The sequence below is a fragment of the Conger conger genome, chromosome 1 (assembly GCF_963514075.1).
Source record: "Conger conger chromosome 1, fConCon1.1, whole genome shotgun sequence".
NCBI lineage: Eukaryota > Metazoa > Chordata > Actinopteri > Anguilliformes > Congridae > Conger > Conger conger.
In genome coordinates this window covers 45,136,157-45,162,755 of record NC_083760.1, presented here as the reverse complement: position 1 = coordinate 45,162,755, position 26,599 = coordinate 45,136,157, and the positions used below count along the sequence as shown (strand labels likewise).

Below are 26,599 nucleotides of genomic sequence, written 5' to 3'. Positions count from 1 at the left end.
GCTGGGGACTGCCATTCGCGGTAGAGTGGTCGTCGTGGAGTTGGAGGCTCCCCCACTGGCTGTAATACGCCTTCAGCTCGGGCCCCTCTGCTGACACCGCTTGCCTCGCCGGACATTGCACCGCCTCCAGCCAGCAGTGCACCTGCGCCAGCACAGGGTCCGCTGCCTGTGCCTGGCGCAGCTCCTGGGGTGTCACGGGCACCCACTCAGCCTACACAAAATCGCCACTCCCCGTTCTTTTCCCCGCACCTCGGCAACATTTGGGTTGGTGAGGACTCTTGCTTCTCGGGGCGGCGTTCTCCTCACTGCGCCGTCCCGGTCTCGTTTCCCGCCGGCTGCGGGTCACGCTGTTTGGGCTCTGGCGCTGGGCAGTCGTGAGTCAGGTGCCCCGGTTCGTCGCACCGATAGCAGTAGCCCCTCCGCTCCTTTCCCCCTCGCTGTTGTGGCCGGGCCCAGCGAACTTCCTCGCCCTCTCCACCGTCACAGGCCACCCGGGCTTCAGGTCGGGCCTGCTGCACAGTTGGTTGCACTTCTAGAACATCTTCCGTCTCTCTCACCAGGTTCAGGGCCTCGTCAATCATGCGGGGCTTGGCTAGGCTAACGTGGTCCCGCAGCCGCTCTGGCATGAGGGCTCGCAGGAACGCATGAAGTGCTAGCTTCTCTTGCGCTGCCTCACCGAACTCGGGATAGCCTTGGCGAGCGTAGAGCTGTACGTCGGCAGCCACAGTTCCCCAGCTCTCACCCTTCTGGCGGTAGCGGCCTTGTAGCTTGTTTCGGTTAGCTTCAGCTGACTGGTGTTGACCGTAGCGCCGTTCCAGTGCTGCCATTAGCGCCCGGACGTCATGCTGCTTACCGGGGTGCAGGTTGGTGATGACTTGGAGTGCTGGGCCTTCCAATGCTAGCGCCAGGTGCGTAGTAGTCTCCCCCTGGCTCCAGCCGCTCTGCTCAGCAGCAAACCAGACTTGCGCTAGGAATGGCTCCAGCGGCGCTGTTCCGCTGAACTTCAGTAGCCGGTACAAGTTGGCCAGCACTGCTCGTTGTAGCTGGTTGGATTCGTGCTTCACTGGAGCCATCGGGATGCTCGGGGACTCGCTGCTGTGCCGGGCCTCTTGCCCGCGCTTCAGCCCTCGCTTTCCGCCGCATCAGCTCACCAATCGACCGCTCCAGTTCGCCCTTCTCTTCCTCCAGAGGCCTTTGCAATCCCACTTCTGACACCAATGTGGCGAGCACTGGCTCCAAAGACTGAGGCAGAGACATAGTGGCGTTTTTCGATTTGCTTGGCAGCTTCATTTCATTAAAACACTCTTGTAGTAATGCTCTTCACAGCAAACATTCGCAGACTGACAAACTGGTCGGGCGACAGTTGTTTTTAATAGATTAGATGACCTGTTTGAACACCACATTATGACATGCGGCTAGAAGATAACTCCGCCCAATTTACCCCTGCCCAGGCGAACAACGTCACTGTTTCCAACATGGCTGCGCCCTGTGCACAGCAAAAACATAGAAAATTGCCCTAAGACACATTTTCTAATAAACTTTAAACACGACCGGGTAGCCACAGACTACCCAGTACCATCCAGCCCAGGTACAGAACCCCAGGCCGTTACAATATATTCGATTTCCGAATCCAGATATTTTTTCTTTGGAAGGGGGACCCGATAAAAAAGGTTGCTTGATTGGTTTTCCCGCCATCACTTCAATGTCATGAGTAAGTACATTGGTACGCGTAGGAGCATCGGGAAACAAACAGGTATACGAGCCAATCAACTGGACTAGGTCATCACGCTGTTCCTTAGTTAAATAGTCAAATTGACTGCACGGATGGTGCAGTGGGTAGCACTGCCGCCTAACAGCAAGGAGGTCCTGGGTTCGAATCCCTGTCGGCCAGGGCCTCTCTGTGCGGAGTTTGCATGTTCTCCCCGTGTCTGCATGGGTTTCCTCCGGGTACTCCGGTTTCCTCCCACAGTCCAAAGACATGCAGGCTGATTAGAGAGTCTAAATTGCCCGTAGGTATGAGTGTGTGAGTGAATGGTGTGTGTGTCCTGCGATGGACTCGCGACCTGTCCAGGGTGTATTCCTGCCTTTCGCCCAATGTATGCTGGGATAGGCTCCAGCCCCCCTGCGACCCTGATCAGGATAAGCGGGTTCAGATAATGGATGGATGGATGGACTTTTTAAAGTTTTCAAGTAGGCTGAGTTTTCCAACCTGCCCCGTAATATACCTTCTCCCGGTGTTTGGATTTCAGCCTCACTCAAGTCCTCCACAGCCACGGGCTCACATCACAGGAGAAAATGAAGATGTCACAACACTGCAGACTGGAGACACAGGAACAACTGTGGACTTGGCCCGCACAGGAATATCGGGGGGTACAGCAGGTTCAGGAATTCGGGCACAGTACGGTTTTAAAACATTGATATAGCACAACTGAACTTTCTTTCGGCGATCCGGTGTACAGATAAGATAATTGACCTCAGAAAGTTGTTTGTCGATAACATATGGACCCATAAATTTTGCTTGCAGCGGGCTATGGTCCAGCGGCAACAAAGCCAAAACTTGATCCCTAGTTTAAAGCTTCTGTTTTTAGCTTTGCGGTGAAACAATTTTTTCCATCTTCGACTGTGCCTTTTCAAGCACCAGCTGGGCGGCAGCACAAGCCCGATACAATCGGACCCGGAAACCATCCACATAATCAATAAAATTTTCCGGAGGTTCCGTTCCTCGCCACTCCTCTGCAACCATGGCCACCTGTTTGTTTGGTGAAAAACCAGTACTTTCCTGAGCCACTTCACGAATGGCCAACAATAGCCACGGGAGACCCTCCTCCCAGTTACGACCCAACTCAACGTAATAAGAGCGTAATATAGATTTCAGAGTTTGATGAAACCTTTCTAAAATACTCCCTGACTCTGTGGATGGTAGGCGCTAGAAACGCTGTGACGCACTTTGAGTTGTTTCATGACAGTCACGAACTGCCGTGACATGAAATTCGAACCTTGGTCCGACTGAATGAATTTGGAGATGCCAAACACAGCAGTTAACGCTTTTAATATAGATTTGGTGGTAATGGAACGCAAGGGGTAAGCTTCCGGATAACACGTGGATTGGCACATGACTGTCAACAAATAACAACGCCCCCCAGACAAGCGTGGCAAAGGACCAACACAATCCACAACCAGGCACTCAAAGGGTTTTTCAAACGGCCGGTATGGGGTAGAGTGGGGCTAAGGGAATAGTCTGATTAGGTTTACCAGCGATTTGACAGGTGTGACACGTTTTAATATATTCTGCTACTTCTCTTTATTTTTGGCCAGAAAAAGTTTCGGAGTAGACGGTCGCAGGTTTTCCTAACCCCAGAGTGGCCAGCTGTGCCATCGTGAGAGAGCTGCAACAACGCCTCGCTATATACGGAAGGAACCACCACCTGGGTGACTTGTTTTTCCCCAACATACCCCACCTGAGGTTCCCACCTCCTACACAACACGCCGTCCCACAGGAAATAACCTGATTGGGTCTCACACTTACCCTTTGTAACTGTCTGATCACGCAGGCTTTGGAGGGAATCATCAGCCAACTGTTCTTTTATTAGAGTTTCTTTTGAAACACCAAACAGAGCAACGTCATTTTTTTCCCCTTTGGGAACATTACCAGGGACATTTTCTCGTTTTACAATGAAGTCAGAACAATCAACTGACGTATTTTCCTTACCCACATTCCCCGTTTCCTGCACCACTGCCTCCTTTGTTTCCCCGACACCTTTGGCGTTAAACCTGGATGAAGCTTTATCCAGGTCGGCAAAAAACGTGTCACAAAGTGAGGCACCTTCATCTACACTGTGATCACATTCAGCTTTGTCTACTAGACCGAGTCATTGACCGGGTAAAAACACATGAGGGAAATACTTCGGGGAACTGACGACCAATCTCGTCCTCCTCCCCACAGGCGACAGGATTCTCCACCACCAGGAGGGGCACCAATACCTGATCACCCGCCAAATCATTTCCCAAAATAAGGGAAACACCGTCTACTGGGAATTCGTCATATACCCCCAGGACAACATCCCCAGACACCAAACCTGAGGAAAGGGAAACATAATGAAGAGGCACGGTTGAATGGCCAGTCACACTCCGAATAATCACACTGTATCCAGTGTACGAATCGGGAGTGAATGGTAAAACATTAGATAAAACCAGGGACTGCGAAGCCCCAGTGTCACGCAATATTTTTACAAACCGCTTGGGCCCTATTCCCAGAGACCCAAACCCCTCCGAAACAAACAGAGAATAATCGGCGCTTTTACTACACATCGGATTAACTGATTTTTTTTCTGCAGTATCCACCTTGGGCACACGGAAAGGACGAGGAAAACGATTGGTAGAGACCAGACCTACCGGTTTTGACGCGAAGCCCAACCTATAAGACTTGGGGCTTTTGGGACCAGGGCACTCATTCCGCCAGTGCCCCTGGTTCGAATTATGACCTAAAACACAACAGCGCGTCACCGTAAGTAAAATACTTCTCTGAACACAGGACTGACGACGGAAAAAGAATGAGCCGGTGCAATCCAACCCGGGTGTGTCGAAGTATCCCAGAGCAAGACACCTAACCCCCAAATTCTCCAGATGAGCTGCTTGGTGCCCTGCATGGCAACCATTGGTGTGTCTGTATGAATGGGTGAATGCGAAGCATCAGTTGTCCAGCACTTTGGAGAAAGGCGCTATATAAATTCCAACCATTTACCATTCCAAGTTTAATTTAAACACACAAGAGTATCAGCGCAAATAACAGGAAAATGAATGAAGCAGCCTTGTAATATTCACACTTTCAAATAATTTGACCACATCTTTAACCATTGCGTTTTTTAATAAAGTAAATTGAAATATTGAATACATTCATTTTTCCCAGCAGTTTTCACTTTTGTTGCCCACAAAAACAGGGGGGGGGGGATAAAGCAACTCTAAAGGGACAAAAACATACGTGCATCAACATTTCATTTTTAATTATTATATTACTAAGCTTGTACTCACACACAAAAATAATAAAAAATAAAAAGTAAATACAAAGCAAGTGTAAATATTATTAGTGCATTTAGTATTGTGTAATATTAGGCAATTGTAATGTCACGCCAAAAAGTCAAATATGAAAATGAACAATAACAATGAATAATCCATTAAAGTACATTCTGATGAGTATTTGCAACCAGTCAATTGTATACAGTGACCACTATTAGGTAACCTTCCTAGTCCTGGGTAGGACCTCCCTTTGCACCCAGAACAGCCCAAATTCTTCATGGCCTGGACTTGCAGGTACAGAGATTCTGGTCCATGTTGACATGATAGCATCATGCAGTTGCAGCAGATTTGCCGGCTGCCCATTCATCTCTCGTTCCTCCACATCGCAAAGGGGCTCTATTGGACTTACTTATTGAAGTACACTGGACTCAAGGTTATGTTCACGGAACCAGCATGCTGCGTGCTTTGTGAGATGGCATGTTATTCTGCTGGGAGTAGCCATCAGGAGACTGGCAGACTGGCCATAAAGGGATGCACATGGTCAGCAAAAATGGTCTGTGGTGTTTAAATGATGCTCAATTCGTAAGGGTCCTCATCCAAAATAACATTCCCCACACCATTACCCCACCACCACCAGCCTGAACCATTGACACAAGGCAGGATGGATCCATGTTGTTTATGTCAAATTCTAACCCTACCATCTGCATGTCGCAGCAGAAATTGAGATGTGTCAGACCAGGTGACGTTTTTACAATCTTCAACTGTCCAGTTTTAGTGAGCCTGTGCTCACTGTAGCCTTAGTTTCCTGTTCTTAGCTGACAGAAGTGAAACCCAGTGTGGTCTTCTGCCACTGTGGCCCATCCACTTCAAGGTTTAATGCAATTGGGATGTGAACTGTTAAACTGTTAACCAAAACTGAGTTAAAAATGCACCTTCACTACCAGTGACAAAACGCAAAAACTGGTCAGAGAATTGAAATAAATATTCTGCCGGCGGAATAACTTCCATAAGGCTTGTCCAAGCAAGCAGTCATTGGGGGTTAAGAATGCAAACACCACAGGGAATTGAATGCTGCAATATTATAGTTATCAAATAATTTCTGTGTCTTAAATCCGTAGCTATTGGTTCAGTTACAGTGTATTGTATGGAGTTACTTAATGTCACAGAGGATTCATACTACCGGCAAACTGAACGTAGCTTTCCACTATGCCTATAAATAAATAAATAAACAAATAAATAAAGCAATGCATCATTGGACAAATGTTGCATGCAAAATTACTAAGTAGGCAAGTTGAAAAATAAAGGCTTTAATTGTGTAACCACGGTTCAATTTTTGTATTAAGTCTAACTTACTTAACCATAAGCAGTATCGGTTATGCGGTTAACGCAGTGTTCCCCAAAAATGTAAGTAGTAGGCCAAAGAGAAGAAGCAGCAGGCCAGGGGGGTTCGGATGATGTAGCTAAAATATCAGAGTTTCATGCACTCCTCCTTTTATGGCTTAGAGCGGCTCCACTTTCAGAAAGACCACAACTGGTGTGGTGGTCGATACATGTACCCTGTGCTGGCGCTAGCAGGGTGACATCCGACCTATTTCACAACTGACCACAAAATTCCAAAAGAATAACATCCGGAGCATAACAAGGACATTTTCTACTACATAACTAGGTATTATTTTTTCAGCAAACCGTTCAAGAATGTGTCAGAGCAGCCAATTGTAAAGTTAGCTAGCCATTACACAATGAAATGGAACACTACATAGGATATATTAGGCCTAGCGAACCTTAGGGATTGTGTAGCCTATAATATGGTTTACTTTATTCTTCTAATGTTACAACTATATTACTGTTGAGGGTAGTTTGCCAACCGGGTAAACACTGATAGCCCTTAATGTGTTAACCAGCTAGCTAATATGTGAAATACAACAAACTTACGAGCTGTCAGCGCAGAGCTGCAGTAGGTGCTTTCATCACTCCCATAACAAACAAGTAGTCCATAAATTAACATTACATTGATAGGCTACATGAAGCTAGCGTGTGTGACTAAGCAGTTTGCAGAGGACAATATTACTGGGCTACTGATTTTATCATTACAGACAGCATTATATATGTTTAAATATTTAATTATGTTTTATAGAGTAGTGCCATTTAGCCGGCAGCTGGCGCTTGGGGAACACTCTGGTTAACGGTTTTCAAAATGGGATAGTTTACGGTTTACAAAAACTGACCATTTGCCACGTCCCTAGCTTGAACCAGTCTGGCCATTCTCTGACCTTGCTCATTAACAAAGCATTTTCACCCACAGAACTACCTCACTTGATTTTTTTTGTTTTTCGTGTCATTCTCTGTAAACTCTACAAACAGTGGTAAACCACCCAGTCTGGCACCAAAATCATTCCACAGTCAAAGTCACTTTGATCACCATTTCTTCCCCATTCTCACATTTGGTCTGAAAAAGAGCTGAGCCTCTTAACCATGTCTGCATGCTGTTATGCATTGAATTGCAGTCAAATGATTTGCGGATTAGATCAATTACATTAACAAGCTGGTGTACAAGTGTACCTAATAAGGTGACAAACATATTGCAGATCTAAATTTAATTTAAGGACATGAGCAAAAAAGAAAGAAAAAAGACAATACTGAATAAATAAATTGATGAGACTTCTGTTATGACAGAACTCTACCAATATCAACAAATAACATTACATGGTAACACTATTTGAAGGCTCCTACATAGGAGATATACAACACAACACCACAGGAAGCAACACATAGCACACTCCTAAGCATTCATATGTCAATAACCGCAAATACGCATACAGTGTGTTGTGTCAACATTGATGCAACAAGTGACATAACCATGACATAGCAAGTGAACTGACACAAGATCCTTGTCGGTTATTGATACAAGTGCTTTTGAATGCTTATGTAGTGCATATGGAGTTATATAGCTTTTATGTAAGAGCCTTCAAATAAAGTGTTAAATTATATCTGGCAATACATACTGTAAGCTTATAAATGGCATGACATACTAAGCATTACTTTGTGTACTATATCCTGCAGGCCACTCTGGCATTGGTCTTAAATGCCATGGGGAAACCTGGAAGCATACCATTTCTAAATCAACAGCGAGGAAACGTCTAACAGGAAAACCCAACTAGATGACATCACTTCCTTCCCTTCCGACACCATCATTTCTCAAAACAAACAAATGTTGTTAGCCAATTATACACTGAAATAACGGAATTTAGTGTTGATCTCTTTCCACAATATCTATGTAAAGAGTGACTTTGCCCATATATTTGCAATACGACATGAACGGATCAGTGAACTGGGATGAGTTCCAGTGTGTCACAGTGCATCAATATGATCAATTAAAACATGAAACGGTCCTTATACAGTGAATTAATTCATATCTGTGATATTAGTGATATCTGATCGTGAAAGCTGTGGACCAAAGAGATAAGCCACTTCTGACAAAATAATTGTACGTACACTTGTGTTCATAGAAATTGCACCACACCAATATTTCCTCAAACACCCAAAAGGTTTGTTTATGTATAAAACGATATTTCAATAGCAGAACATCAGGACAAACTCGTTAAAATCTAAACTGAAGAAAATGGTTTTCAAACTATAATTTACAATTTAGTAAAAAACACTAGTTTGTAAGGGAATCCTTTATATTTTCCAGAAATAAATATTGAATATGGTTATTCTTCATCCATTCTCCCTTACTTTCACACAGCCCTGTTGGTCTTTTAACCATCACAACATAAAAGTAAATATTATTGACCGCTTTCACAGTTTAAGCGCCTTGCCCCCAAAAAAGCACAATATCTACTTCAGATTTTGTCAATACAGTTTCAAGCCTTTTTCACACTTCACCAAAGGGACCCTGTAGACTCATGTCCTCACAGGCTTTCCAATGCCACCATCATATCCAGTGATGTACAATATAGTGCAGCAACACGGGACCTAATCTTTAGTACTAATAACACATGGATTTACAAAAGTGCCCACTTTGAGTCCTTACTTATAGGCTTCCTAATGGACCCCGATGCACTCTCCAGTTTTCTATCAATTAGAAATATTGATTAACCATAATATTTTTCAAGCATAACCAAGCCAAATGTTCTTGTTAATTGATATTTGCCCTTATTGGTGGTGATGCAATTTCCAGGAGCAGCAGAAGCGTTTTCATGGTCAATGCTGTACCATAACCTGAAAGAAACTGTAGCTGAGCTGGCTGCATTGCTTAGGGAAGGAAGGCAACTCAGTTTGTGTAGTGTCGGCATGCTTTGAAGTTTCCTCCTCGGTCTCTGAGGCCAAATCTTCCTCCCTTGCTGAGGGCAGCTGCCAATGCTGAAACCTGAGTCTTGCCACTCTCCTGTCAGGAGTGAAGTCTGGTGGCCAGCCTGCATCTCAGGCAAACTTCTTCTTGGTGGCAGTGAAGCGCTCCATATACTGTGAAACAAAGACATAGTAACCCATAGAGAAGCAGAAAGTGCTACATTTAAAAATAAAAATAGAAATGAATAGATTATCTGATGGAGGGGCTGCACTATGATTACAGATGACTTGCAGATGCTTGCATTTGTGTTCGTCTGTGCACTACGCAGAGCGCGAATGGCTACTTGTTTATTAGGCTACGTGTTTATTAAGGTGATGGGTAAATGTTGGACTTGGACATGGGAACATTGAAATTAATTTTAAGAGAAGTTATTTATATTCTGAATGTGACTCATTCATTGCGCAGTAGTTAGATTGCACATGTTGCGCGTGTTATGACTTTGAACGTCTGCCATTTCTACTACAAAGATGGCACAAGAGTAAAATCAGACTTTATAAAACTAACCTAACAACTGGTTCATTTAACATTAATTATAAAAGCTGCTGACGTTGCCTTTTGTTTGTCTTATAAAACACTCGATCGCAGATGCCATTAATCAAATGTAAAACCGTGGTCAAAGTTCTGCAGTTACACAGTAGGCTAATATAGCTACCGGTATGCATAATATTAAGTGGCTGGAGGAGTCATAACTCGGCAGTTAAAGTAGGGCTTTGTAACGTGAGTGTAATTGTGCTAGATTTCAGACATGCATGGGGTTTTTAGGCTACTTTCACTAAAATCACACGCTCAGATCAATACACTATAATTTAATACAGCTCATTCAATGACATGAAATGCAAATGCAAACATTTAACTTAACATAGTTTTTTGTGATTCATTTCCTAAGTTTTTAGACCGGAAGGCAATGCATCAATCCAATGCATCCATCCAAGTGAACGTTATTCGGTGCCTACGCTTAATTTTTTGCGAGAAAGCCATCAATTGTTGGTCATCAGAAATGTCTATTGGAAAAGTAATATTACAACAAATCATCAATTTGCTTTGAGTGGTTGGAATGTAATAATAATAATAATAATAATACATTTTATTTGTATTGCGCTTTATATATTTTTTAAAAATCTCAAAGTGCTACAGATTAAAAAGCAGAAGTGCTAAAAAAGAAATACAAAACATGAGAAAAAAATTTAAAATCTAGCAGAAGGCTCTAGAAAAAAGGTAGGTTTTTAGACCTCGTTTAAAAGTATCCACAGTCTGTGGTGCCCTTAGGTGGTCGGGGAGAGCATTCCACAAACTGGGAGCGGCCGAGCAGAATGCCCGATCCCCCATTGTGCGGAGCTTGGTCCTGGGGGGTTTGAGGAGGTTGGTGGTTGCAGAGCGGAGGTTACGTGAGGAGGCCTGAGGGGTAAGGAGTTCCTTGAGGTAGCGGGGGGCATTTCCGTGTATGCACTGGTGGGTGAGGAGGGAGACCTTGAACTCAATCCTAAGTGAGATGGGGAGCCAGTGAAGCGATTTGAGGATGGGGGTGATGTGATCATATTTGCGCACCCTCATCAGGATCCTAGCAGCGCTGTTTTGGACATACTGTAGTTTCTGGAGGCCGTTACTAGGAATCCCGATGAGGAGTGCATTACAGTAGTCAAGCCTGGAGGAGACAAAGGCGTGGACGGGCTTCTCTGCATCTGTCAGGGTGAGTGTGGGACGGAGTTTGGCAATGTTCCTAAGGTGGTAGAAAGACGTTTTACACAGATGTTTGATGTGAGTCTTGAAGGTGAGGTGAGGGTCCATTCTAACACCCAGGTTAGTGACTGATGTGGAGAGGGGGATGTTCTGGCCAGAGAAGGTGATGCTGGTGATGGTGGATGAGCGGACCTGGTGTGGTGTGCCGACTAGGATGGCTACAGTCTTGGAGCTGTTCAGCTGTAGGAAGTTGAGCTTCATCCACGCCTCTATCTCCTCCAGGCAGGCGGTTAATGTGGATAATGGCAGGAGTGCAGATGGGATGGGGTCTGTTTTTAGATAGAGCTGTGTGTCATCAGCATAGCAATGGAAAGACATTCCATGTCTGCTGATGACACGGCCAAGGGGGAGCATGTAAAGCGTGAACAGAGTGGGGTCCAGCACTGAACCCTGGGGGACACCACAGGTGACATTGTGGGTGTGGGATTTTGCCTTTCCCAGGGCTACGTGCTCAGTTCTGCCAGTGAGGTATGAAGTGAACCAGTTGTGGACAGTGCCAGAAAGGCCAATGGTGGAGTGCAGACAGTGGAGGAGGACGTTGTGGTCCGCAGTGTCGAATGCAGCTGTTAGATCCAGGAGGATGAGGAGGGATGGGGAGCCAGTGTCTGCTGTCATCAGGAGGTCGTTGGTGACCCTGACCAGAGCCGTTTCCGTGCTGTGGCCAGGGTGGAAACCAGACTGAAATGTCTCAAATAGATTTGTAATTTTTTAGATGAACTTGAAGTTGAGCGGCAACTGCTTTTTCCAGTACCTTGGATATAAATGGAAGGTTGGAGATGGGCCTGTAGTTGCTGAGAACTTCAGGATCTAAGGTGGGTTTTTTGAGGAGTGGTTTGATGACAGCAGTTTTCAACGCAGGTGGAACATGACCGGCTTGGAGGGAGTGGTTGATGACCTTGGTGATGAGGGGGCTCATGGCGAAGAGGTTGGACTTTACCAGGGCTGTGGGGAAGGGGTCCAGGGCGCAGGTGGACGGCTTCATCGTCCTAATAATGTCCTCAACCTCTCGCTGAGTGAGGTCAAAAAAACAGCAGAGAGGTTGGGCACTTCCAGGCTGTGGGTCAGCAGTCGGGACAGGTAGGACGGCAGAGCTGGAGAGGAGGGAGCGGATGTCATCTACTTTTTTTGTGAAAAAAGTGATGTAGTTGTTGCACCTCTCCTCTGTTGCCTCTGAGTGCGAGAGAGTTGGTGGTTTGAGAAGGTGATTTATGGTAGAAAAAAGTTGCTTGGAGTTGCCAGGGCTATTTTTTATGATGTTGGAATATAATTTTGACCGTGCATCCCTGAGGGACTTAGCGTAGGCCTTTTGATGTTCTCTGTAGGCTTGTTTATGAACAGTCAGTCCTGAAGCCTTGAGACGCCGCTCAAGGACACGCCCAGTCGTCTTCATCTTCCGCAGCTCGCAGGTGTACCAGGGGGCTGAGCGCGAGAAGGAGACTGTTCGGGATTTGAGAGGGGCGTGGAGATCCAGGAGACTGCTCAGAGATTGGTTATAGAAGTCCACTGACTCAGTGACTGAGGGGAGGTCAGCAGAGCCAGAGGAGAGATATTGGAGGTCCAGGGTCAGGGCGTCTGGGTTGATGTTTTTCAGGCTCCTGAAATAGATTTGCCGCTTGGGCTTGGTGTAAGGGGAGGGGAACAGCAGCTCCATTGAGATGGTCTTGTGGTCAGACACACCCAAATCGTAGACCTGTAGATTGCTAATGGGGGCGGAGTTTGTGATGACCAGGTCGAGGGTGTGTCCCCTGGAGTGTGTGGGGACGTCGACATGCTGTTGGAGGTTGAGACAATCCAGTAGTTGAAGGAACTCGGCTGCAGAGTGACAGGAGGGGGTGTCGACATGAATATTTATATCTCCAAGAATTATGATATTAGCAGAGGTTGTACAGTGTAGTGAGAAGGTTGTGCATCTCTGGGATGAAAGCTGAGTTGGGTTTGGGAGGCCGGTAGATGAGAAGTATGGTCATAGGGAAGGGGGGCTTACATTTAACTGCAAGACATTCAAATAAAGACTGTGTAAGCAGAGGGATGGGGGACAGCTCCAGTTTCTGTCGGTGTATAACAGCTAGGCCACCACCACGACCAGTGCTGCGGGCTTCCTCCAGATAGCTGTAACCAGGAGGACAGGCTTCATTTAGGGCAGAGTAAACCTCTGGCTGGTGCCATGTTTCTGTAAGGCACATGAAGTCTAGGCCCTTGTCCATGATATGGTCTTGAATGTAGGAGGATTTGTTATTGATGGACTGTGCATTAAAAAGTTCCAGTTTGACCATCAATGAGGAGGTGAATCTCTGTAGGGGTCGTAATACATTAAAATCCACTCCACGCACACTGGAATCCACTTGTCTGTCATGCTGGGTATGCAGAGATCTCGCGGTGTTTCCTGTGCTGGTGTGCAGAGATCTCGCGGTGTTTCCCGTATAAACACCGAGTGCGACAATGGTCTGATGACGCGTCAGGCGTGCGACAGTGGACCAGATGGATGGAATGGTTGGAGCAGAAAGGCTAGGCTGGTGGTAAATAAACTTTCGACGAGAACTTCTATGGATATAACGGGGTCGGCGCAGAATTCCAAGCTCTGCGATAGCCGAGATACAAGTTGGAATGGCGCAGGTGTTAAGATTCAGAAGTTGCGAGACGGAGTATCTGAAACTCATGCCAGACGCCGAAAGTGTTAGCCTGGGGCTAGCCGTTTAGCCAAACACAGAGATGGACGGGCTGGAGATTGTCGGGCAGCTGATGTAGCTTCTAGCCGCTTGATGTCTGAGGTTGGCTAGCTGCTCGGTAGCTAGCTAGCTAACTGCAGCGGTCCTGGGCCAAACCGCACCGGGACAGTTGAGGGGCTGCTCCAGGAGTATACCTCACAGCGCTGGATAGATGGCAAAGTGTCAAATTGGCCATGAGAGGAAGAACAGCTAGCTAGCTAGCTAGCTAACTGCAAGGCAGCGGTCCTAGGCTCGAAGCCAAACCGCACCAGGACAGCTGAGGGGCTGCCCGGGAGTATACCTCGCAGTAGTAGTGCTGGATAGACGAAGAAGTCCGGGTGTTCACCCTTTGACAGAGGGAGCCGATGTTGGAGATGGCAGTGGGTGAGTAGACAGCCGTCAATTTCGTAGCTGTCCGTGAAAAAAATGCCCAAAAGATAGAGCTTGACAAATGCCAAAAAATTTCAGAAAAAAGCCCTGCAACCCAGACCTTTTAAAAAGCTTTTAGATTGCACTAGCTTCAAAAAAAAAAAAAGTTAGTAGTTCGGACGGATGGAGAAGCGTCGAACAAACAAACGCCAGCGTCCTCTCCCTGTGATCCTTCCTCCAGAGTGTTCACAGAGTGTGACTAATTACGGTTAGATTACGTTACGATTAGGTTACGTTAGGTTACGGAATGTCCTCGAGGAAAACCTCTGGTTTTTGTTCCAACCCCTTTTTGAAAATGATGTATGAACATAAATATTCATACTGGGTGAGTGTTTTGGCCACCGCATATGTCAATGCAAATTAGAAACATTTGGGATGTCATGATTTCGGTCTCAATGCCGAATACTCCACCAGGTGGCAATGTCGAAAAGATTTTTTTGGAAAATAAATCTACGGTAATTCATTACATACAAGTATGAAATTATTTCAAAATCTATGTGTAAGTAACCTCAGTCTTTGGACATAATATTAGCATTTTAAAAATCATGATTTTGACAGCACAGTGTCTAAGTTATGGTGTAACACGATTTCCGTTCAAGCTTACGTTACACTGGTGCAACAGGCTGTTTTTTCTCCTTTGATTTTTATTTTAATTTTTTCAAGCATGAACATTTGATCACAAAACTTACTTGTTTACTTACTAAATAGGCAATTTATTAAAAGAGAATTTCTAATGATTAAGGAGTTTTAAAATAAGTTAATTTATTAAAAGCAAAGCTTGTCTTTGTGTGAGCTGTATGCCTGCAGTTCTACTGCAGAGAAACGGACATCTAAATATGTGCAGAATTTGACTATACATCACAGTATGTAGATAGTAAGACTGTGGATCATGAACAATATTGTCAAGATGGCAATCACCAGTTATTACCAGAAGAAAAAGGTTTCACATTTCCATTTAAATTTTAAGGACAAACTTTCAACCAGGTTGTGCACACAGGGAAACAATTTAAACGTATTACAGCGCAAACAAACAGAGGCAGTTACTGAATTTAATTGGCTCAACTGTAATCCAATTCCTCTGTAATTGCAAATGACATCACAGACATCTTGAAACCAGACTCACCCCCCCTCCGCTCACCACAGACAGCCATTGAGGCTTTCTTTCTGCTTTGCAAGTATTTTTAGCAACATGAATGCACAAAAATCTGGGTAAGTCGGAAAAATGGTGTGTGTGTGTGTGTGTGTGTGTGTGTGTGTGTGTGTGTGTGTGAGAGAGATATATATGAGAGAGAGATAATTCATTTATATGTGTATATCTATTAAGCAACTACATTTTAAGGCAAAATATTTTTTATTAAGAAAAGGTAAACTCTTCACTCTCCAGTGACCAAGAGATCTTTAAATATTCAAGGATATGCTTTCATATTCCAAGGATTTATTTATTTTTGCAAGGTGGATCTATGTTTTGAGGGACTCATACATTTTGAGCCAACTACATTGAGTAATTTTCAAAATATTTCCAAAATATTTCTAGAACCCTGAACACACGATTAGATCGTTCAGAATGGTCGCTCACCTGGTCGTATCCCTCCATGTCACGCACGTCCTTCACCTCAAACAGGTTCCCTTCCAGAGAGAGCAGGGACACCTGAGAGTCGGTGAGGATGGACACGGGGATGGAGGAAAGCTCCAGGCAGTTCTCCTGCAGCCTCAGCACCTTCAGCCTGGGGCAGCGCGACACCTCCGGACACACTGCCGAGATCTGAGGCACAGAAACACCACCGCTAAACCCCCAGTTCTGAGAGACCACCAGAGCTATGAGGCCAAGCCTCAACATGCACGTTCATTTAATCTACAAGTCAATTCCTTTCATTCAGTGAATCTGGTAATTTAGCTGTTATTTAGTCCATTAATGGAAACTGGTTTTTTGAAATGTTCAATTAATTACATGCGTTTATGTTAATTGATCTTGCCCTGAGCCAATCATGTGTGCTTCAGCCCATCGTACAAAAACATCCTTTTCATATTACACATAGCTGGATTTTAACAATTTCCTCCACTTCAAAAATGTGCTTAATGATGATGCATTGAGTGTGAAGGGCAGCATTGGATATGCCCTCACCAATCCATTTACAGTGGGCTGCAGAATTATTGGCACCCCTGACTGGCAATGCACAAAAACTACTTGAAACAATAGGTTGTTTATTGACATTGTATGTCAACTTCTACAATATCACTCACTTCCATTATAGACACTTGCAGGGAGTGGTGATTTCAGTTTATGTTTAAGAACTGTGGAGACTTGCTGAATGAGAGAAAAGCAGATTATAAAGAACCAGGACTAGCCTCCACTAACAACCAAATATAATTAAATAAAGCCACAAAACAACCAAGCACTTTCTTGTTTATTTAAATACTCTCATAACTAAGGTAACCATCTTTTCAAAAGAACATGACCCGCAGGAATATTTATGTGCCGTTGGATTTTCGCATTAGAAGACCGCCACCCCCCTTAGTATTGCCAAAAACACAGGTGAGAAAACCGCTTTGGAAAAACCGGCGAGCCTACTCATGGTGACTGACCTGGTTCTGGTTGAGGTTGATCTCGATGGCCTGCAGTGCAGCTACCTCTGCAGGCACAGCCTGGATGCGGTTTTTGGACAGGTCCAGAACATCCAGGTGACGCAGCGAGCCCAGTCCTGCAGGAAACTCCCTTATGTGGTTACCGGAGAGACCCAGGGTGCGCAGCGCGCTCAGCTGTCCAATCGCTGCCGGCAGCCGCTGCAACTGGTTCATATTCAGATGGAGTGTTTCAAGCTTCTTCAATTTACCAATTTCATTTGGGAGACTTGCTAGACAGAGACAGAGAGACAGAGAGAGAGAGAGAGAGAGCGAGAGAGAGAGAGAGAGAAAAATAAAAGCCTTCCACAACAATACAGGTATTGCAGCATTTATTATGAATGAGATAGGAATGTTCCCAAATCCAAATACGATATTCGACAAAGCACAGATAATACATTTTATATGAACGTTTGTTCCTTCTGAATTTCTTCAATAGTATCTGTATTTGGAAGCTTATCTATATAACTACAAGCAAGAGGGGGTAAAAACAGCCCAACTTGCTTGACTTGATTTTCTTCACAAACTTCAGGCGGGAGGGGGCGGCATTCATTTGTGCTAATGAGCCAGTTTCGAGGTAGGACTTGCGGGACACAGAGTGCATTACTTAAGAAAACAGTTTAACACCTCAAGTAGGATAATAACGTATTATTGTAAACAACTGTAATGTGCGTTTGTATCATAATTATGGATTCCGGTAATGAATACCTACTGATTTTATTAGAGTTGAAGGTGAAACTCTTCAGCTGGAGAAAGCTGCCAATGAATGCAGGCAGCACTTCAATCTTATTGTTGGATAGGTCGACTGTCCGGAGATTTCCAGTCAGCCTCTGGAGTTCCTCTGGGAACTGGAACACATTACAATGGTATTGTAACCTAATGTGTAGCCCTGCCTGCGATACTGTGAGGTTGTGACATTGAACAGGGTTTAGATATGTAGAAGAAAGAACTTACCACTACGATGTCATTAAAAAAAGAACACATATAAAGTATGATCATTTCATTATCAGGAGTTAAGTTTCCCTTTCAAAAACAGAAAGGCTTGGCTCTATCGTAAACTAGCAGGTAAACACATCATCACATTTGCAAACTTATCTCCGTAAACTCACCAGAGGAAATATACATACACAACGAATAAAAAAAAAACATCGAGATTTTGAACATGGGCGTGTCAACCCTACCTCTGGGAGGCCTTTGCCGGTCAGCTGAAAAACTCCGGTTTTCTGCGAGGTCTCCAGATGAGCTTTCAGGGCGCTATTCCCCATGGCAAACAGCTACTGTAATGCACTCCAAATCCCGTTAGAGCCGTTCGGGAATTCGTGATCCCCGTAGTCTCTCCCTCACTCCTCCGCGCCCGCTTCTGGGGCCAGATCACGAGTCGCTGCTACTTGCCTACACCAGTATCAGCAAAATGCAGCGTTGCCTGTCTTGCGATGTTGCAGGGAGCGGTCTAACTTAGTCTAAAATACAGAAATACAAAAGTATTGTTAGCATTGCAGTTAAAATGACGTTAGCTAACGTTACCTAGTTTTGACGCTGAATAATCTTTCACAGACACATTTCAGAAATCATCCTGACGTTGAACTAGTTATAGCCAAGCTAGCTATAACGTTCACAGACAAAAACCACCGAGCTACTTTCAACTTGTTCGCCCCGTTAGCTACAACATCAAAACTAAACTTGTGAGCAAGACCGCTCACGGTGGTCACGTTGGGCTAGCCGCTGTGCTGGTTATATAGCTAGTTATTCGTTGCCTTTTAAAGTTAACGTTAATGAACCATAACGTTGGCTAAACCACACAACTAGCTAAGTTAGTCAAGTAGGTGTTCGAATACTTAGAATGTGTAAAAGCTAAGTTAGCTAACAAATTGGCTAATTTCATTTGGGAAAGCTGATTTTCGCAAATCTAAAAGGCTGTTTAGCTAACATTAGCATGTTGAATTTGTTATTTAGATAGTTACCGTTAATTTACTAACGTTGCAAGATTACATTGGGCTAGCAAGCTAACGTCGCTAACATAGTTGAAAACTTCGATTTAGCTAGCTAAATTAGCTAGGTTAGCCGGATTACCAAACTTTCGCTATTTAGCTCGCATCCACGAACGGATTAGCTAGCTATTCCCAACCACTTAGCCTTAGTCTAGCTAGCTCGCTACGTTACTAGCCATGTCAGAATTATTTTGCTAACGTTAAAGTTAGCCAAGTTATGAAACTGGTTTTAGCTAGCTAACCCGCGAACGATTAAACAAACCTGTCAATTAGCTGGTGTGGTCAGTGTCCCATCTGAAAAGTGAAATAGGGGCACTCCCAAAAGGAAAACAGAGATTATATATCGATTAAGTTTCTCTGTTGAAATATTGTGATTCAATCGTGTTAGTTAGCTAATCTCCCGGAAACAAGAGCTGGGGCACGTTCAATTAAAAAACGTTTTGCTACGGCCAAATATTTTACATGACCACCTCTTCCTCTGCTACGATTGCTGTGTTGAACGCATTGAATTGTAGTTGAATGGTTGAACGATATTTTCTATGGACCGCCAACGGTGCCAAAATGTCTTACAAAATACGCTTAATCGCTAGTCTAGTGATGTTACCTGAATGATTCCGAGGCTTGTGTCGAGGACCTACGTCAGTTTTCCCTGAAGCCCTGCTTCGAGGCTTGTGGCGTCAAAAAATCACGTGACCGATGACAAACGGAGACGTCGTTTTGTATGGAACCACGTGATCAGTTTGGTTTTAGCAAACAGCTTTGCTTTCTGGCTTGGCTTGTCGATATGAGGAAGCAAACCCCCACTTCAACTCGCTTGTTGTCGTAGTGGTCGTTAAGTGCCAGTCTCCAGTTCCACAAGCACTGTTACTGCCCTGTTGAACCCACACAAATCCTCCCTCCTTTTTTAAATTTTCAATGTTCCCAATTTTGTAGTCAACAGTAACTTAACCTATTGTAAAATAGGTTAATAATAGAATTATGTTATCAGACATTATATTTTATATATAATATATAATATAAAGTAGTAGGGAATAATTACATCAGCAAACGTTGCCAAGCAAACATTGCCTAATGATAACTGCATCATAAACTATTGTAGCATGGCAGGGTTCCATCATGAAACTGATAGACCAGGAATCAAATGCTCAATGGAATTTATCACTCAGAAAATATGTCACCAAGCAGGCATCCAGACAGTAGAGTTTTCTTCTCCCTTCAATCCCACACAGGGTAACACACATTTCTTTGGAACATGAACACTTTTTTATCACACATTTACATAGCTCATGAACAAGTGTTACTTGCAATAATTTGCTGTTTGCTGCTTGAGAGACCAGTAAGAAGTTGAGAGCCCTCTGATAGGGAGCCCTTTGTTAAATGAATAGTTATCTCACAAAGGTAGTTATTTGGTATCCTCTTGTTTAGTGGAAGTCTGTAATGAGGGGAAGACGAGGTTTGCCTCTCGTTTAGTGGTGGTCTCTAACAAGGGAAGACAAAGTGTCCCCCTTGTTTAGCACAAGGGAAGACTGGTGTTAGCCTTTATGTAAGATAGGGAGGCATCTGTTTAACATCTGTTTTAAACTGTTTAGTCAAATTGCTGATATTGAACAAGGAAAGCTGATTAAAAAGGCTCAGGCATATTTTCAGGAAAAGCCGTCTATTCACTCAGAAAAGGTGTGGTGTATTGATGAATGTGGATACTCAAAAGATACTCAGAGATACTCAACATTTACTCAAAGATGCTTTGTAATTGTTATGTATTTATTTAAAGTATGGCTCTTCTGTACAACATCAATAGAAAATTTTGCTATGTAACAAAATAATATCTCTCTATAAAAGTCTTCTTAATAGAATGTTATCTCTAATAGAATGTAATAATAATATGAATAATATAATAATAGCCTCAAAAACAAATGTTCATTTAACAAAAATAAAAAGAGAATTATTCTTCAATCTTTAGTTTTCTTCAGTCTTCCTTGTCTGCTCATTCAGTTACTAAGCGCGACGCGCAATACAAATAGGTAATTGTGTGTAACGCCAGTGTGGCGCCTTATGCAACATTTAGTGTAATGTTACACTTACGGAACAAAAAACAATATTATAAATAATAATGGGGGGGGGGGGTCTGTGGAACAAGCAAAGCAAAAACCTGGACATTTGAAGGAATTTGTAACCTACCCCCCCCCAGACAGATTTTTTAGGACCCAAAAAGAGGTCATGTCCGGGTAAAAGAGGACGTTTGGTCACCCTACCTCAGCCCAATTTCAAATATAATAAAAAAAGATTCTCCAAAGATGCGGAGTACTACTGATGCTTGCCACTCCTGTGAAAGGCCATTGGGAAAGATACTGTCCATTGGGAAAAATACAGCTGCCTTTACAATTAACCACTCAGCAGGCTGGCATACTGATACAAGCAGGGAAGAAAAACCTAGACACATGTCCAACACTGCAAATTGGTTCCTCCTCCTATAGGGCAGGAAGGAACAGAGCAGGGCCAGTAAAGTTTCCTACCAAAGCTCACTGATACTTTGTCAGCTCTACACAGACACATGCATTGCTTATCTTTCCCTATATATGCTTGTGTGAGAGACCCTCACTTTGGACTCATTTCCAACTTGCTGTGGATGCGTGGAATAAACTTTCATTTCTGGTCACACTGCTGAGTATCCTGGTTGTCTCTTTGGAAAAAAACTACTTCTTCAAAATTAGTTGGGATTGACAACCCATTCATATTTCTAGTCCCTTAAAAGACAAGGGATGTGTTAAACCAATGATACTATTGTATTTGCTGACCTAACATGGGAAAGATGCTGAATTAATGTCTCGCCACAGTCCAGAATACAGTCCATCTGATTTGCAAAATAGCTGATGGCAGTCATCTTTCAGCAGATTTTATACTCTAGAGGGAGTTTCCCTGAGGAGAGTTTGCCGGAAGTTGCCAAAGGGTTATAGGAGCTATTTTTCTAAAATGGTCCAAGTAAAAGAATCAACTATGGAAAAGGTATGAACAAAGTGGTCACGGAATCCAGTGAAATGACTCAGTTAGGCTACTCACTAATTGAGTAGCCTAAAATGTAAAAAGTTAATTCACTTTGCCTCCTTTTTCAAATTCACACTAAAATAACTAAATAATCATACTTTATATACAAATCATATACCGTTTTTATACAAACTTGCTTTTTGCTCCAATAACTGATCAATAGCTAACCAGTCATTGTGTAGAATGAGTGCCTGATGTGTTGCTCTGGAGAAATGAGGCAGGGAAAAGCCCAACGAATGAAGTCTTGGATTCTTGGGTAAAACTGCAGCGAATTAGCTACTGCTAGCTACAGGATTCAGTAGTATAAAGTGTGTCACTAAAGTAATATAAGCACATCGCATCGTTCAGTGTAATATAATGGACACCATCTAAATATAACCTTAAAAAACAATGATGATTTGATGATCTCTCCACCATTATATAGCTGAATCTTCTGTCCTATATTATGTGTCCACAGTATCGGAATGTATTAGCTCATTGATCGGGATTATTGGCCTTCTGACAGATAGCCTTTCACTGACATTTCACTGTATACACTAATGTATAGGCTAGTGTATAGGCTACATATTTGGTTGGCTTTTTTATTTATTCTTGAAACTCAAAAATCACAATTTGTTGACTTATACCGTCATTCAAAATGATTCATCTTGCTAAATTATGAAGTCACCTAAATTCTGAATCAGAATGCGTCATTGACTTCTCAAAAATGAGTCAATGCTTACAGCTCACTTTTGATCAGTGCTTGTACTGAAATCTTAGAAGTTAGAATTTATATTGAATGTATATGAAGTTGTGTTTATTTAGCACGTGTTTTATTTCGCAAATATAAACAACACTTTTCACCGACTGTCATATAATATTTGATTAAACTAAAAAGAAAACAAAAACAATAGGAACATTCTTTCTCGGTTCTCGTCAGTTCTCGCTGAATACCGCTAGACGGCGTTTTTGTAGCATCCCGTAACGCCAAAATACCAAGGACACTGATTTGAGAGTTATCAAAGCTCTTGTCCGCTGGTAGAGTGGTAGAACGGATGGTGTCAACTCCGTCGTGCTTTGGAACAACGAATGATTTAAAACATACTTCTTCTAAAACCCAAGAAGGATTTTGAACGAATGAATTATAACCAAATATCGAGGCTACTTGGAGGGAATATGTAGCAAGAAGTGTGAGCCACTGGTCAACTTAGCTGCGGTCCTGGGGTTCCACGTACCATACCTTTGAAAAGTCAAAATAAGTTGGATGGTGAGAAAATGAGGTTTTCTTCGCCTTGGTGCATATTCTTATTGGCGCTTATTGACGAAGGAATTCATGGTAAGTTGAAGGAATTTCTAAATCGTTTATATGCTCTTTAGACATTTCTAACGACGCGGTGTTTCGTATTGTGGACAAACAGTAGCTACCCTACTTGTTTTTCTCTTAGATCTTGAGTAACTATTTAGACCCGAAAGTGACCGTTTATGAATTTTACGTTAACTATCAATCCTATATGGCTTGTTGTGAACTTATCGTTCTGCCCTTTCCTCTACTGAATGAAGTAAATTCAAGAATTGTTGTTTTTAGTCGTCCAAACCTTTTTCTGTAAGTGTTGTTGTACGTTATTTTATGGTAGGCATCTACAATCATTAAGTGGTGAGTTGTTTCCAGTGAGATGAAATTTGATTATTTGATGAAAGAATAATAAAAGAAAGAACTTTTATACGTTACAAATAGCCTACATCTATATTCCGACGTACAGTCACCTTAAATGCAAAAGTACTGGGACAGTTTTTGTTGTTTTGGTCCCTGTACTCCAGAACATTGGATTATAAATTAAACTATGAATATGAGGTAAAAGTGCAAGCAATCAGCTTTACCTTGAGGGTATTTAGATAATTCCATGTATGAATTACAGCCTTTTTTATACAGTCTCCCATTTAGTGGAGCAAATCTTCATCATATTGAGTGCTTGAAAATCTTTTGCATTTGATGAAGTCTGCGACCCGTAAACTAAACCAGAAGCTGGGTATAGAGCCTGGTGATGCTCTGACCAGCCTGTAATGCAATCATCTTCAGTTCCTATTTGTTTCTGTGGGATTTTGCCTTCATTTCAGCATGTCAAAGGCATGTTCAATTCGATTCTGGATGGATGATTCACTTGACCAGTGAAGAACATTCCACTTTTTGACCGTGAAAAACTCCTTGGTTGCTTTAGCTGTATGTTTAGGATCATTGTGTTGCTGCAAGGTGAGAAGGGCCATCTAGTAAATTTTAAGGCATATGGTTGGATCTGAGTAGTCCTTTCTTTTTCCATCACTTTGGTACCAGTTAATAGTTATCACATCTGTCTGTTCCAGGTCTGTCTGTTCCTCAAATTTTTAATCATGTAGATTATTGTTTTGTTATTGAGGCTTACCAGTGGTTTTCATCTTGTGGTAAATCTTCTGACACTTCTGGTGTTGTCTCCTCTCTTTATGGTGGTCTCCACTTCTTGTCCACTACTGTGGTCTTCCATGGTCTCCCAGATAGTTTGCTGTTGCTGAGCTTACCAGTGCATTCCTGCTTCTTAACTATTTAGATTTTAACACACATATTGATTTATTCTGAATTTTCAAATGCAAATTCCACACCTAGAATCAACTCTAGGTTTCTTGTGTATTAACAAATGATACAAAGCTGGCCAATAAACAGCTGAGCAGCCAATTGTCTGATTATTTTGCTCCCTTAAAATGGTGGTGGGACTATGTGTAAAAAATGTAATTGGTGTAATTACTGTACAGAGCCAAAACCACATACATTGTGTCCCAATACTTTTTCAGTTAACCCATTGTGGACTAAGGCACCTTATAGAAAACCCATAGAAAGTTATTGACATCAGCTTATTTTCCAACATGTGTAAGGTAGTCCACTTTAGTAATGATCCAATGGAATTAACCAAATAAAAACATTTATTTCCTCAAAAAACAGGTTCCACAATTATTGGCACCCCTGGTTTAACGCTTTGTGTAAACATCCTTGGCAAAGATGACGGCCATGAGTCTTTTCCTATAATTTGTAATGAGGTTAGAGAACAGATTTGGAGGAATTTTTGACCATTCCTCAATTCAGGACTTTTCAGAAGCATTGATATTCTTGATATACCCCCCTCTTCAGTTCAGACCACAGGCTTTTCATGGGATATAAGTCTGGAGACTGAGATGGCTATTGCAGAACATGGTTGTTGTTTTTACTTGTTTTTACTTTACCATTTCTTTGTGGATTTTGATGTATGCTTGGAGTCATTGTCCTACTGGACCTATGACCAAGACTCAACTTCCTAGCAGAGGAAATCAGATTTTCTACCAAGATTTCCTGGTACTTTGTTCAATTCAATGTGTCATTGATCTTAAATAGTACCCCCCGTACCACTGGCAGCAAAACATCTCCCAAACATCAATAACCCACTGGTCTATTTCACAGTAGGTATGGGGTTCTCCTCCTTGTGGATTCAATTTTTCCGCCAAACATATTGTTAGTGTGTATGGCCAAAATGTTCCGTTTTCGTCTCATCTGACCATAGCTCTCTCTTCCAGTCATAGTTTGGCACTCTCAAGTTGCTTGGTTTTGTTTATTGAGTCTTTGTGCCACTCTTCCAAAACGTTTGCTGGTATGGAGGTTTATTACCACCTGTGTGTTCTCAATTGGCAGTTCTTTGGCTTTTCCCATGCTGATGATTGATAAATAGGTTTTTGCATGCTTGTTACCTAATTTTTTATACTGTAGCGAAACAGGTAGTGATAGAATGGCACAATATAGTCCCTTTAGACTGGGATTAACGAAATTAAAGTACAATTTTATTGCCAATTTCACTTTGTTTGATGTTATCAACAATAAATGTTGGGGCTATCAATAATTTTGGCACCTGTGGTTTTCAGAAAAAAAATTGATTACTAAATAAATAACATTGAAAGACATAGAGTAAATGTATTAAAATAAAAGTATATACTTTTCCTGTATGTTGGAACATAAAATATATTATCATCCATGTTCTTAATTTATATTCAGCCCTTTTTCTCCATTTTTATTAAGTGGAGAAATATTCTGGAGCTGTATTCTGTATGTGTGTTGACTTGTGCCACTGTCATACTAACATTCCTAATAGTATCTCCTTGTTCATTTGTCAACATGTATGCCATGCATCTGTCATCTTTTCATGTACTGTACAGTCAGAGTGGTGAGCAGGCACTGTGGCACAAAACATATAGTATATGTGTTATCTTCAATTTGTTTCCCGGATTTTACCAAATTAAGATTTTTTGTTTTGGAAAGGAAAAGCAATGTTGTTCCTGTTTCTCAATCTTAGATGATCAGAAGACAATGCATTTTGCTATTTCATAACTATGCAGCCTCCATTTTGTTGTGTGCCTTACAAACTGTTCTAACCCGTGCCTGGATTGGATTATTAAGATTATGCTCACATTGTTAACAAACAGAAGTGCAACCACCTACTTTATTGTACTGATGGGCACCAGTAGATCTGGGTCATTCAGCAGCCAACACAGGCAGGAATGCCATCCTCATGCAGCCTGTTCCTGCTACACTCCAGACTCACTCCAGTCAGAAGTACTGCCATCTCACGTCTTCAGTCTTTTAATAGAGACAGGTGCTCCAGTGGACATTCTGGATTATATTATCTTGTAATTACATTACAAACCATTGGCCTCTTGCTGGGTTCCTATAGAAGAATAATGAGGCC

General features: G+C 42.8%; 2 protein-coding genes across 3 annotated transcripts in view; one reads left to right on the top strand and one right to left on the bottom strand.

Moving 5' to 3' along the window:
- Positions 1–4,845: 4,845 nt before the first annotated feature.
- On the bottom strand, positions 4,846–19,518 carry lrrc57 (leucine rich repeat containing 57). Of its 2 annotated transcripts, none has more exons than XM_061216086.1 (6): positions 19,447–19,518; positions 18,036–18,314; positions 17,567–17,702; positions 16,819–17,087; positions 15,812–15,997; positions 4,846–9,477 (listed from the first exon to the last, which is right to left on the bottom strand). In XM_061216086.1, exons 2-6 carry the CDS (start codon positions 18,117–18,119, stop codon positions 9,436–9,438), a joined length of 717 nt encoding a protein of 238 aa, XP_061072070.1. In that variant the 5' UTR covers positions 18,120–18,314; positions 19,447–19,518; the 3' UTR covers positions 4,846–9,435. The 2 variants fall into 2 exon arrangements, with proteins under 2 accessions (XP_061072070.1, XP_061072069.1); XM_061216085.1 differs by lacking the exon at positions 19,447–19,518 and adding an exon at positions 19,105–19,440.
- Positions 19,519–22,868: 3,350 nt separating this feature from the next.
- Positions 22,869–26,599, top strand: part of tyro3 (TYRO3 protein tyrosine kinase) — a 37,266-nt gene continuing 33,535 nt past the window's right edge. Inside the window, exon 1 of the mRNA XM_061231826.1 lies at positions 22,869–23,199. Coding sequence (XP_061087810.1) covers positions 23,139–23,199 — 61 coding nt within the window. The 5' untranslated portion in view covers positions 22,869–23,138. The remainder of the gene's footprint in view (positions 23,200–26,599) is intronic.